The sequence below is a fragment of the Moschus berezovskii genome, chromosome 8 (genome assembly GCF_049115385.1).
Source record: "Moschus berezovskii isolate FMDL1 chromosome 8, NW_MosBer_1.0, whole genome shotgun sequence".
Lineage (NCBI taxonomy): Eukaryota > Metazoa > Chordata > Mammalia > Artiodactyla > Moschidae > Moschus > Moschus berezovskii.
This window is the reverse complement of record NC_142467.1, coordinates 48,856,627-48,871,111: the sequence shown is the minus strand read 5'-3', so window position 1 is coordinate 48,871,111 and position 14,485 is coordinate 48,856,627. Positions and strand designations below refer to the sequence as shown.

At 43.7% G+C, this 14,485-nt stretch overlaps 1 protein-coding gene across 3 annotated transcripts in view; it reads left to right on the top strand.

Moving 5' to 3' along the window:
* Window positions 1-1,863: 1,863 nt before the first annotated feature.
* SLC36A1 (solute carrier family 36 member 1) overlaps window positions 1,864-14,485 on the top strand; it is a 49,411-nt gene continuing 36,789 nt past the window's right edge. The window contains exons 1-2 of one of the 3 annotated variants that reach the window (XM_055430210.2): window positions 1,864-2,021; window positions 13,729-13,876. In XM_055430210.2, coding sequence (XP_055286185.1) covers window positions 13,734-13,876 — 143 coding nt within the window. In that variant the 5' untranslated portion in view covers window positions 1,864-2,021; window positions 13,729-13,733. Of the gene's footprint in view, window positions 2,022-9,272; window positions 13,877-14,485 lie in introns of those variants that run through there. The other 2 variants (XM_055430211.2, XM_088838551.1) reach the window with 2 other exon arrangements.

The following is a 14,485-nucleotide window of genomic DNA, read 5'->3' as shown; positions in this document are numbered from 1 at the left end:
CGACTCTGTGGACATGAGTTTGAGTGAATTCCGGGAGTTGGTGATGGACAGGGAGGCCTGGCGTGCTGTGATTCATGGGGTCGCAGTGAGTCGGACACGACTGAGCGACTGAACTGAACTGAACTGAACTGAATTTACCTTGATCTATGGACCTAATATTCCAGGTTCCTATGCAATATTGTTCTTTACAGCATCAGATTTTACTTCCATCCCAGTCACATCCACAACTGGGCATTTCTTTTCACTTTGGCTCTGTCTCTTCGTTGCTTGTCAAGTGTCTCCATTGTTTCTCCACTCTTCTCCAGCAGCATATTGGGCACCTACCGACCTGGGGAGTTCATCTCCCAGGATCCAAACTTTTTGCCTTTTCCTTGTGTTCATGAGGCTCTTGAGGCAAGAATACTGAAGTAGTTTGCCATTCCCTCTTCCAATGGCCCAGACTAGCACAGACATGCCCTCAGCCACTCCACACAACTGGATGACATGCCCAGCGCCCTGGTCATCCCACTGCTCATTGTTGTTGAGCCTGTAAACCTTCACTGGCCACCAGGTGTTGGTCAACGTTCTGCCGGGGTCGGGGCAAAGGCCTTGTTGGAATCCCTGGGAAAGGGGTCTGGGGAAGCCTGGAGTCGAGGTTGAAGGCAGCCAGGAGCAGAGGGCTTCTTGGCCTAGCTGCTGTCACTGGCCGCCGTGGCGCCCTTTTGCTATCTGCATGGCTGGCTGCTGGCCAGGCTCTGGTCCCTGCCTTTCCCCTCCTCTGGCTCTTCGGCTTTATTGTCCAGGCCCAGGAAGCGCAGCCACTGAGACAGGGGCGCGCAGTGCTTCCCAGCCTTTCACGGTGCTGTCACAGGAACTTGGGGGCTCCCGCCTCAGCCATGGTCTCTGCGAAGTTGCTTCCCTGCCATAAGTCCCCTCCTCAGGCCCCGCCACTCTACTTATATTTTTTACTGAATATTTTAACAGCTTTATTGTGGTATAATTTACATACAATAAACTGCTCAAATTTAAAGTGTATAACTTGATAACTTTCAACATGTATATTTACCAGAGACACTATTACCACAGTCAAGATAGTGGACGTATATGTCACCTGGGAAGTTTCCTTATGTCCCTTTATAATCACTTTCTTCTCTCCTGACCTCAACAACCATTCCCAGGCAACCACTGATGTGTTTTCTGTCACTGTAGATTATTTTAAAATTTATAGATTATATAAACAATGTTTTTTTTCTGACTTCTTTCAGTATAATTAAGATTTATCCATTTTGTAGCTCTATCAGTAATTTGTGGGTTTGTTTCTCTGAGTAGTTAATCTTTTTAAAGTTAAATCTTTAACTTTTTAAGTTTAAATTAAAAATCTTAAAATCTTTAAATTTTCAAAGAAATTTTTTAAAGTAAAAGAGAAGCGTAGAAAGACAAACACCTCAAACATACTGAAAAGTTGTCATTCAAAAATGTTACTTAAATTTTTTTAATATATTAAAAAGATAGAATTGACCTTACCTCAGAGTCCCACTTCCGGTCGCCACCACATATGTTTGGTAAAAGTTTAAAAATATGACTGAAGTTTTGAAAAGATGTATTATTTCTCATTTATAAAAGCAACATACGGTCATTGAAACGTCTTAAAGAAAGTCCGGCGGGTGAAAAACTGAGCCACCTTCCACAAGCCTACAGCTGAGGTGACTGTGCTCTGCGACGCCGGGCTCGCGGCTGGTGCCCAGATGTTCGACGCCCGGCTCAGTCCCACCACTCAGAGCACCGTCGTTCCCGCAGTTTCAGCTCCCCGTCGCCAGGTGGCGCTGCGAAGCCGAGCCCACGAGAGGGGAGGCGTAGCCGCGCGCGGGAGCACGTGATCCGGGCCTAGGGTTTGAGCGCCTGGGTCACGTGACGGGCCCGGAAGCGGCTGCTTGGGCAGCGGAGCCCGGGGATGGCTGGGGCTTCGAGCTGAGGCAGGAGCTGGTGGACTGGTGGGCTGCTGCACCGAAGTGGGAGCCAGAGCTGGAGTCGGAACCCGAGCAGTGAGTCCGCGCGCTGATGGGCTGGGGCTGGCGGGGGGTGGTCGCCTTCTGCTGGACCCAAGTCGCCTTCCTCCGGGTTCAGCAGATGGTCCGAGTCCGGCACAGACCGGCCTGGGCTGCGAGTGCTGGTCGCCTCGGCTCCCCGGTGGCAGCTGCGGTGCGTTGTGGGCACCCCTCCCGGATGAGGGGTGTTCTTCGCGCTGTCTCCTTTGACCTCCCCATCCTGTTTGACAGGTGTGGGAACAGGTCTAGAGATGGGAAGGATCACCGAAAAGACCATCTAGGGCTTCTGCTGCGCTTCCTACAGTGGTCCAGACATCGCGGGGAGGTGACCCGGCAGTTGCGGGGGCCGTGCTGGGAGATTGCTGATAGCCGGTCTTTGGGTCATAGAATGCCAGAACTACCAGGACTCTGGGAAATTATCTTTTGCAATCACTTTCTAGAGCTGTTCAGGAAATCGAGGTCCAAGAAAAGGTAGGGGTTGCCTAAGGTCATCCAGTGAGTTAGTCGCAGCCCTGCGACTAGAATCCAAGTCTCCTGAACTCCAGCGGCTTTTTGCTTTTCACCACACTGCCTCCTGCAGAAAATTTGACAGGTGAAAAAAAAAAACCATAACCCCCTTTTCCTTCTTTCGTTCTTCTCCCCTTTTCAGCTTTGCATTCTCAATTGCTGCTAGATCGGCTTGGCTCTGGGTGTGGTTCCCTCATTCACTGTTCCCCGATTTTTCTGCAAACTCATCATTCTGTAGGTTTTGTTTTTAAGCATCCTGCAATTTTGTGTAAGTCATTCCAAAATATGAAATAAGAGTATGATGCTCTTGGGAGGGTAGGCGGCTCCCAGCTGAGGTTGTGGAGAACGCTAGCATTAACTTGAAGAATGTCAAGACCTTTGCTTTGTTTTTAATGTAGCTTGTCAGATTTGAGGATTACTGATTATTCCGATGAATGTTTTGCAGTTATTTGAGGCTTGCTGAAAGAAGATAGCTTGGTGTAATGGAAAGAACCGAGATTGGGGAATTAGGAGATTTTGTTCTAGTTTTGACACTTGCTTTGCAACCCGGGATGACTGCCATCCTTGCTTGGGTTTAGATTTCTCAGTCTGTACAGTGATGGGGTGGAAGCCCTAAGGTCTCCTTCTGCTCTGACATTCTCTGTATCTCAGTCTATTTTCTAACCAGAGAGAGCCTACCTCCCCGCTCCATTTGTTTCTTAATACAGTTGTCCAGGAAGCAGTTTCCCTACTTGTTTGTAGGTTGCCATGAAATCCACCTCTTTTTCTTACTGTTTATATTATGTCTAAGCTAAATGCTGACAGCTGAAAATGATTTTGACTTTTATTATTTTAAGTATGATCAAGGGCCTCTTTGATTCTTTTTGAGAGCCTATTTTACAGTAATTAACATGATTGTATGTTTAGAATGTGGTTTTTTTAAAAGGTGTTCTTGAAGTGAAGAGGACACCAAAGGCTTCAGATCATTTGCTCTGAGTTTGAGACTGGGGTGGAGGCCTTATGCAACAGAGCCTGCTCTGATGATGATGTTAAGTCCCTCTCTCTTTGTTTTCTGATTGTGCCATTTATAATTGGCTGCTCTTGAGTCCTTGTTTTCCCTTTGAAGCATGTATCTGTTCATTTGGTCTCATCACTGTGGCAGCTTGAAGTGCTCAGAACTTTGTCTATTTTAAAGGCAGTATATGGAGGCGGATTCCATTTCTTTTGTAGTGTTCAGAGACGACAACTGGGACCAGTGGATGGAAATACCATAAGGGAAGTGGTTTTTGGGTGAGAATGCTGCTGCTGCTGCTGCTGCCAAGTCGCTTCAGTCATGTCCGACCCTCTGCAACCCCATAGACGGCAGCCCACCAGGCTTCTCAGTCCCTGGGATTCTCCAGGCAAGAACACTGGAGTGGGTTGCCATTTCCTTCTCCAGTATATGCATGCATGATAAGTTGCGTCAGTCGTGTCCGACTGTGTGCGACCCCCATGGACAGCAGCCCACCAGACTCCTCTGTCCACAGGATTCTCCAGGCAAGAATACTGGAGTGGGTTGCCATTTCCTTCCCTGTTGGGTGAGAATAAGAACTTTAAAAGAATTGGTGCAGAGTATGGCAGTCCCTATCACTAGAGGTCATTGTCACTGGGCAATTACTTTTGGGAATGTGGTAGGTAGAGGATCAGACTAGATAATATTTTAAGTTTTCTTCTAACTCTGAGATTATGTGAAATTCTAGGACTGGACTTGTTAGGTGGGATGTGAAGTAGAGTTAGTGGAGCAGCGGGTCCACTTTTGTGCATGCTTTATTTTTCTCTTTGCTTAGATAACAATTCTCATGTTAACTGCTTCTGCTTTTTCTTTTTTTTCCTCTCTCTCCTCCCTTCCCCACCGGGTGTCTCAGTTCTTTAGGTTCTTGATACCTCTTCCAGAATCAGATGCTGAGGAGACATTACTGTTAATGATATATTCCTTCTTTCCACTCTGACTTGGAGTGAGATCCTAGAACTGGGCTGAGTGAGTGGACTTTGGTTTCTACTTTTGCTGACTAGTCCTCATAATTTCTTCCAGAAGTATGTGACTACCCTCTAAGTCCTAGGCTAGCTTTTCTCTTTTTCTCGAAGAGGAAGTTCACATTGAGTCTTAACTCAGATCTTGGAGGAATCCTGTACCTCCTTCCTTTGGCCAGGCCTATCTGGGTCTGAGCACACAAAGCTAGCTTCTATTTAATGAGTGTGGGGTCCATTGGATAGGACATTCTACATATACTAAAAAGAGTAAGCTCCTGATGCTATATTTGGTGCTATCTCTGCTCTTTTCTCCCAGACGTTTCTCTTGGAATCCTTGACACCCAGGGCCAGTTCTCAGTGATCCTATCTAGTAGGAAAGATTCCTCTGTGCTTCCCTTTTCTGTGAAGTTCAGCATTCTGTCTCCATGGGTTACTGGGATGCTCTTGGCAGATAGATCATTGTTTCTGAGATGGGGACCTATAGGATGGAGGAAGTCCTGTGGCACTTTGTTTGTGTAGTGACTCCCTGCCTTGAACTTCCTTCTCTCTAGTAATCTCATAGTTGCTGCCATTAATAAGTGTCCATTATGCACCAAGCAACATGTTTAACATCTTTTACTTCTACATTCATAACAATATTGTGATGTAAGTGTTATTAATACCATTTTTCAGATGAGGAAAGTAAGACAAAGGGAGATTAGGGTCACATAACTACGCTCTGAACTCATGTACTTTTTGTTATGTGGGATTCCCCCTGTAGACTTAATTCTGCCCGAGTTCTGTTCCCAGGGAGATTTTAGGGAGAGTAGGTGGTGTGTTAGAAAGAACCCTGGCCTAGAAATCTGGTATGCTGGGTTCTGATCCCAAAGTGTTAACCAGCTGAGGCCTTGGTGTTCTCATGTATAACTGGGAAGCTGGAGCTTGGTCACCTGTCAGTCATGCCTGGTGCTAATGTTTAGAGATTTTTATGATGGTGAGTAAAAATCAGTGTGTTTGCTCATTCAGCTGCTCCTGTGCAGAGCCTGCTGAGGTCAGCAGCTGTTTCATGTCTGCCCATGCACCACACTCTCAGGCAGGAGTCTCAAGTCAGGGGAAGTGATTCTGTGGTAGATCAGATGGAGTACTATCCCATGTCCTCGAAAACAAATCATGTAGATGTCAGACATTTTTACTTCCCTCCCTGTTGACCACATATAGGAACACAGTCTATGTCTTTGTTCGTGTTTTTGGAATTCCAGCAATGGAGAAGAGAATGTATATCTAGAAAATTCACTGCTTCTCTGTGTTCTAGAAAATGTAATTGTTTTATAATAATAGTAGTACTTTTAATCTGCATATATCACCAATCCAAAAACTTTGGTAGGAGTTGAGGCCTGGGGTGTACCTATCATAATAGGATCATATACATATATTTTTTGAGATCTTTATATAAATCTGCCTATAATCAGGATTGTCTAAGAAGCCTGTTAAATGCTGAGGCTGAATCAGATTGGGCCCAGAGATCGGTTTGTTTTAGCAGTTTTATTGAGATATAATTCACATAGACATTCATTTAAAGCATACAACCATTTAAAGCATACGTTTCAACAGCTTTTCTATTGAATTCTCAAAGTTGTGCAACACAGTCATTTTTAGAACATTTCATCACCCCCAAAGAAACTCAACCCTTTAGCTGTCACCCCTTAATCCCTCCCAGCTCCCAAATGTTCCTCTGTGACTGACTTCTTCCCCTTAGAATAATGTCTTCAAGGTTCATCCATGTTGTAGCATCTATCAGTATTTCATATCTGTCTTTCTTTTTTTTTTGCTAAGTATATTCCATTGTATAGATATATCACATTTCATTTATCCATTCATCAGGTTTTTTTTTCCCCCTCATTTTTTGGCTAATAGGAATAATGCTGCTCTGAATATTTGTGTGTACATTTTTCTATGGACATACATGTTCATTTTGGTATGTACCTAGGAGTGGAATTGCTGGGTCCTGTCCACCACTCCTAGGTACATACCAAAATGAAGAAATATGCCTGTAGAAAAATGTACCCAAAGATGTTCATAGCAGCATTATCCCTAATAGCCAAAATTACTGGGTCACGTGGTAACTATGGGCTTCCCTGGTGGCTCAGACAGTAAAGAATCTGCCTGCAGTGCAAGAGACCCGGGTTCAATCTCTGATTCAGGAAGATCCCCTGGAGAAGGAAATGGCAACCCACTCCAGTATTGCCTGGAGCATCCCATGGACAGAGGAGCCTGGCGGGCTACAGTACAGTCCGTGGGGTCACACAGCATCTGACACGACTGAGTGACCAACACTGTCAGTACTCTTCATGGTAACTATGTTTAGCCTTTCGAGGAACTGCCAGACTGTTTTCCAAAGTGACGGCACCATTTTGCTTTCTCATCAGCAACATAAGAGACAATTCTCTGCAGTTTCTCTGCATCTTTGTCAATACTTGCTGTTACTTGTCTTTGATTCTAGCCATCCTGGTGGACGTGAAGTGATACCCCATTGTGATATTTGTTTCTCATTTACCTGATGGCTAAAGATATTGAGTATCTTTTCATATGTTTATTGGCTTTTTTCACATCTTCTGTGAAACAGCTATTCAGGTCCTTGGTCGTTTTTATATTATTGAATTATAATAGTTCTTTATATGTTCTGGGCACAAGTACCTCATCAGAAATATAATTAACAGAAAATTTTTCCTATTCTGTGGGTTGTTTTTCACCTTCTTGGTTGTATCCTTTGAGGCATGAACATTTTAAAGTTTGATTAGGTCTAATTTATTTTTTCTTGTGTTTATTGCTGTCATATGTGACAAACTGCTTTATTCACAGTCACAATGGTTTATGCTTATGTTTTCTTCTAAAAGTTTTTATAGTTTTAACCTTTACATGTAGGTTTTTGATCTATTTTGAATTTTTTTTTTTCTTTTTGGTCACTCTGAGTGGCATATGAAATCTTAGTTATCTGACCAGGGATTGAACCAGTGACTCCTGCATTGGAAGCACAGAGTCTTAACCAGTGGACTGCCAGGGAAGTCCTATTTGGAGTTAAGTTTTTTATATGGTGGGAGGTAGAGTTCCAGCTTCTTTTTTTTTGCACGTGTATTTCTAGTTGTCCCAGCGTTAATTGTTGAAAAGACTATTTTTTCCTCCATTGAATTGTTTTGGCACCCTTGTCAAAAATCACTTGACCTAGGTATAGAGTTTATTTCTGGACTCTCAATTCTGTTCAGTTGATCTGTACGTCTGTCCTTATGCCAATACTGTATTGTCTTGAGGTTACTGTAGCTTTGCATTAAATTATGCAATTGGGAAGTCCTCCAGCTTTTTTCTTTTTTCCAGATTTGTTTTGGCTGTGTTGGACCCTTTGAATTTCCATATGGATTTTAGAATTGGCTTGTCAATTTTTGCAAAAGGGGAGCTGGGATTTTGATAGGGATTCAGCTGAATCTGTACATCAGTGTAAGGAATATTGCCATCTTAATAGTGTTAAATCTTCTAGTTCATGAATATTGGGATGTTTTCTCAGTTACCTAGGTCTTCTTTAATTTCTCTCGATAGTGTTTTATAGTTTTCATGTACAAGTTTACACCTGCTGCTGCTGCTGCTGCTGCTAAGTTGCTTCAGTTGTGTCCGACTCTGTGCAATCCCATAGAGGGAAGCCCACCAGGCTCCCCCGTCCCTGGGATTCTCCAGGCAAGAACACTGCAGTGGGCTGCCATTTCCTTGGCTAAATTTCTTCCTAAATATTTGATTCTTTTTGTTGCTGTTGTAAATGGAACTGTTTTCTCAAGTTTGTTTTCACATTGTTCACTGACAGTGTATAGGAATACTACTGATTTTTGTATATGGATCTTATATCCTGCAACTTTGCTGAATTTATTAGTTTTGATAGTTTTTAGTGGATAATATTTTTATGTGTTTACAAGTCACCCTTAGGAGTGCCTTTGGTAATGAAGCGAACTGACACTTGTAGTGCCTTTCCTGCCCTCTTCTCTTTTCCCCTCCTTGACTTTCCTGTGTGCCCCCAAAGAGACCTACAAATTCATATAAATGGATTCTCCTTGTTGGAAGTCATCCTGTTTATTATACTGAAATTTGGAATAAAATTTAATCAGTAAATTAAATTTGGCCAGTCTGCTGTGCAGCATGTGGAATCTTAACCCCCTGACTAGGGATTGAACTGGCACTGCCTGCATTGGAAATTCAAGGTGTCCTAACCACTGGACAATCAGTAAAGTCCCATCGCTAAACTTTTAAATAGCTATCTTAAGAACATTTTAGATTTTCAAAAGTGAGTTCAAAAATGAGTTAAGTATTTTCAAAGCTATGAGTCTGATAGGTGGAGGAAAGATGCTTTTAAAGTCTTGACTATCAGTTGTCTTTTTTTGGAAATTAAAGAAATGTAAAATAAAAATAAATACAAGGAGCCACTCATTCATCAGAAATATCAGAAATAAAAATGATACTAACCATGTGTTCCCTGGTTGTCCAGTGGTTAAGAATCAACACTTTCACTGTAAGGGCCCGGGTTCAGTCCCTGGTTGGGGAACTAAGATCCCACAAGCCATGTAGCATGGCCAAAAAAAAAAAAAAGAAAATCCAACATTGGCAGGGTTATGAAGAGATAGGCATGTCCATATATTACTAGTGACACTTTAGGTTAGTTCAATCATTTGTGTAGTAAAACCATTAAAAAAAAACCCTATTCACCTAACTCTACTCCAAGGATGTGACTTGAAAATTAAAAATTTTGTGTGGGAATTTTTTAGCTCTGATATAAGATAATCATTAAAATAAGCAGAAGCTCAAAATTTAACTGGGAGCTAGTGAAGCAAATTATTTTATTAATATAATGATGGACCATTATGTTACAACTTAACATCATTTGTGTGTATACTGCATTGATTTAAGGAAGAGTAGATATGAAATAAGTGAGAAAAGACCTTAAAATAGCAATTATTGATTAGTTAAAATAATTTTTATATAAGGAAAAAGAAGAGCATTTATCAAGGTTATTTAAAGAGTTGATGTTTCAATTCAATTTTGGTTTGAATGTACACTTGAATATATATATTTGTCACCCAACATGCAGACTTTTTACTTAGTATTCTCTTGAATCTAAATATTTTATGGAGATTTTTTACTTTGTGTTGATGGACCACACATGTTGTATAAACTCAGTTCATTGTCCTCAAGAACTGGAAGAACAAGCTTGTTCTGAACTCTTAAATATTATATCCCTCATTTGGACAGTTAACAGCATCTATTAAAACTCCCACAGGGCAGGAATGGGCAATTATAGCCGTAGATGGTGGAAACCAGATTTCATCACAGAGAGCTCAGGGCAGGGTGGCCAAGGAGACTAGCGCTAAGTGGGGATAGCTAGAGAAAAGACACGAAGGCCTTGGTTGCCAGAAGAGCCCTAGAAGGAAGTAACCTCCAGAGAGTGATCATACCCACCTTCTACAGGCTTCATTTCCTGCCTAGCAGTTCTGAGAAAGGCCTCTGCTTGGAACTTTCCAAGAATAAGATACGCTATCTCCTAGAATGATCCAGTGATCCATTTGGACAACTCCTGTTTTGTTTTGTTTTTTTCCTTTTTGGCCATCATGCAGCATGTAGGATCTTAGTTCCCTGACCAGGGATCGAACCTGGTACCCCTGCAGGGGAAACATGGAGTCTTAACCCCTGAACCAAGGACTCAGGGAAGTTCCTGGATACTGCCTTTAATACACAAACACACACACCCAGATATTTTTAAAATATCTTTATTTATTTATGTATTTGGCTGTGCCAGGTCTTAGTTGTGGCACACGGGATCTTTAATTGTGGCATCTGGGATCTAGTTACCCAACCAGGGATCAAACCCAGGCCCCCAGAATTGGAAGGTTGAGTCTTAGTCACTGGACCACCAGGGAAGTCCTGTGGGTAACTCCTTTGAGAGTTGGCTTCCTTATGCCAAAGACCTGCCTCCCTTTACTTTCCACCTAATGACCATGTTTCTGAGTAATCTCTGAGGCTCCAAAGGATGAATCTGATCCCTAGAACAGCTTTGAAAGACAATTTTTGTACCTGAATCTGATCCCTAGAACAGCTTTGAAAGACAATTTTTGTACCTGAATCTGATCCCTAGAACAGCTTTGAAAGACAGTTTTTGTACCTCCTGAGTTACCGGTTCTCCAGGTTGAACCTTCTCAGGACTTCCAACCATTCTTCATTTAGCTGCCTTCTTTCCCCCTAGTGACCTTGGTGCTGACCCCTGGCTATACCGCAGTTTATCATTATCCCCCTTATAGTGTGCTGCCTGGAACAGAGTACAAGGTATGGCAAAAAGAAGACCAATCTGTCATCTCCCTGAGGTTCTTTCTTGTAGTGAAACCAAGAATTGAATTAGCAGAATTGGCATCTGTTGTGTTATCATTGATTTCTGTTGAGCTTATCATCAACTAAAACCAGTAAGTAGCATTATTCTCCTTTTTCAACAGGCACAGTGGCCAAGCCACATCTTCCACATCCTGCAGTTGTTCACTGGACTTTTGATCTATAGATTTCAGCTTCTTTCTGAGCAGTTTTCTTAGTGATAATCTGCTGTGGGTCACTTCAGTTTTTACAGGGACATGAGGAGGCTTCTTAACAGTGTTTGAAATAAATTGAGCATCTGTATCAAGAGTGGTTTCTTGGTTGATGGGAAAGGATTGGGGAACTTGTCAGTGCCTGCTTTCTGTTCCTCTCCCTTGGTAATATGCAGGGTTCACCTGGAAGGCTTCTGTTCCTCAGACACTTTGGGTACATTGGAAGAGACTCAAAAGTAGCCATTGTTTGCATAAAGAATTACATGGATTCCTGGAAGAGATGCTGAGAGATAGATTAGTATACCATACCCCCCACACCCAAATTTTTAGCATTTGGAACTAAGACCTGAGGCAAATAAGAATTGCTTCAGGGCACTGAGCAAACTGGTGATAAGAGGCAGCTTTAGCACCCAGGTCATCTGACATGCTTTCCTAGTGGCTCAGATGGTAAAGAATCTGCCTGAAATGCAGGAGACCCAGGTTTGATCCCTGGATTGGGAAGATCCCCTGGAGAAGGGAATGGCTACCCACTCCAGTATTCTTGCCTGGGAAATCCCTTGGACAGAGGAGCCTGAACAGGCTGCAGTCCATGGGATCGCAAGAGTCAGACACAACTGAGCAATTAACACTTTCACTTTTCACACTTCTGACACGCGTAGATACTTATTTGGCATGCTGGATCTTAGTTGTAGCACTCAGGATCTTTAGTTGCGGCATGTGGGATCTGGTTCTCTGATCAGGGATTGAACTTTGGCTCGTTGCAACGAGAGCATGGGGTCTTAGCCACTGAACCATCAGGGATGTCCTGCATAGAAACTCACTTAATCGATTTTACCTGAGTAGCAGCTTTCAACTGTTCACATTAAAATACTTTATAGATTTCCTCCCACCCCAGCCTTCTTAGGGGTTTAGTTGCCCCAAGAGCTTAGATGATTCCTTGAATTCTTCCACCATGTGAGTAAATGATGCCCTCTTAGATGCTTAGCAAGGTCAGCTCTGGTGGTGAAGTGAGGATCCTCTCTGGGACTTCCAAGTCCTTTTCTGGCTTTCTGCCAAGCACTTTCTTCATGAGGTCATGTGGTTGGTGAGAGAAAATGAGATCACCCCGGATCACTCAGGTGCCAGGTGGGGTCCGAAGAATACCCAGGGGCTGGACTTCTGGGAGCGCTTGACACGGAGCTGTCCAGTCTCTGGCAGCTAATGTTATGTGTCAGGTGGGACAGCACGTTGTGATGGCCCTCGGAGGTCCTGTCTCCTCCCAGGCATCTGAGGCAGCATATGAGACTCAGGATAGGGGAAAGCACTTTGTAGGCAGGTGGTCGTACCAGTCTGCCAAGTGTCAGAAGGATTTTTATTTGTAATTTTTAATGTTCATGAACCTTTTTCTTCCTTACTCGATTGCAGATTCCTGGAGGAAGTTGACTGTCTTTCATTATGATATTCCAGCACTGCAACTGTCAGTGTATTCAGTGATGTTTCCAGATTCACGCGGAGTGTCAGGATGTATGTTTACTGCTTGGCTGCTACCTGGCTGTAGCAGAGCAGGTCCCTTCAGCTTTTGGGAGGGTTGATTCTTTATCTGTAAAATGAGCAGTTTGGTGTGACCTCCAACGGCTCTTTTAGCAACAGACCCTCATATTCTGGGAGCTCACACAGCTCTTGGAATGTATGCTTGTAGTGTATCTTACCGAAGTCCTTGTTGTTCTCTTTCCTGCTGCTTAATTACTAAAACAAAGACCACCCAGGGGATACCATCCTCTCTTTCCTTCCTCTGCATGTAATAGGAAGGTTTTCTTCTTCCACTATCTTTAAAAAATTGGCAGATCTGTTAAAAAGGAAGACGGGTGGAAGGGAGATGTTGCAACAAGGGCCAGTGGCGGGTACCTCTCATGTTCCTAGTCTTCCTTTGAGCTGCTTTTAGCTCCGTTTCTCAATATTCATGCTGGTTGCAAGAAAAGAGTCCTGGGATGAGAGAGTGAGTATACACCAAAGAGTATAGAACATACCAGAGGTCCTGGCAGAGAGAAAGGGAGCATCTTTTGTAGCTTTGGGACCTAGTGGAGAGTTTGAGTAGAATCAGATGATCTGGACGGGATTTCTGGGCTGCAGAAGGTTCTTACTGTACTGAATGCATAGGAAAAATAGAATACAGCTTAGGAATATTTAGGTTCCTGTCCTTTAAAAGCTTGCTTTTGGGGAAGATGGATGAGGATAAAATGTCACTATTGTTCGGGGTCCAAGAAATTAGCTTACTGGAAGGGGTTGTTAATCCCAACCTGAGGAATAGGAAAGACTTCCAAGGGGTGCCTGTCTGCATCTCCTCCCACCCCAAGCAGTGCCTCACCTTTGTTCTGTCCTGGTGTGCTGGCAAACTTAGAAACTTGTGAATGCGGCACCATCGGTTGGGAGGCAGACGTCGAGTGAGCTCATCCCGCCCGTGTGTACTTTGTACCTGTTTTATTTCTGTCAGTATCAGGCGTTCTCACTGTACTTAATCCATAGTGCACTGAACACCATAGTGTCACTGAGCTCTGTGACAATGGCTGCTTCTGCCCTAGAGCCGACCCCGGGCTTGGAGCTAAAGGCACGAGCCGCTGGAGGTCTGAGCGCCGCCCCTGTCCCCCCAGTCACCATGTCCACGCAGAGACTTCGGGATGAGGACTACCGTGACTACAGCTCCACCGATGCGAGCCCGGAGGACAGCCCGTCCGAAGGCCTGAACAACTTCTCTTCCTCGGGGTCCTACATGCGGTTTGGGGAAAGCAACAGCACAACGTAAGTAGCTGTTCTGTCTGCCCGAGGGGTGGGAATCACACTCCCACGTTCTGTGTTAGTAATGTCATCTCCCTTTGAGTTATTCTTGACCCCCGATTTTATCATTTCCCTACTTTACAGATGAGAGTAACACGTAAAGAGATGAAGTGAGTGATGGTGCTGAGATCTGAGCTCTTTGTCAGTTACTCTCTGTTTCTTACTCTTTGTTCATTTCACCTGCGTTGGTCGCAGAAGGCTGATGCTAAGTAACAGCTTGAACATAAGAAAAATTTCTAGAGAGAACATTCTCTTAATTTAGAACCTTGGGTCATCTGTGCTAGAAGCTTCAATAACTCCAAGTCCAGTACAGACAGCCCTTTGCAAAGTCTCCCCCAGACTTCTGTCCCCATCACCAAAAGCCAGGGCATTTGACAGAATAAATAGGAAGAGGGAAGAATAACTTCTCCTGCACTATGCCCTCCTCCAGGAGATCCTCCCAACGCAGGAACTGAACCCAGGTCTCTCACATTGCAGGCGGATTCTTTACTGTCTGAGCCACCAGGGAAGCCCAAGAGTACTGGAGTGGGAAGTCTGGGATCTTCCCAACCTAGGAATTGAAGTGGGGTCTGC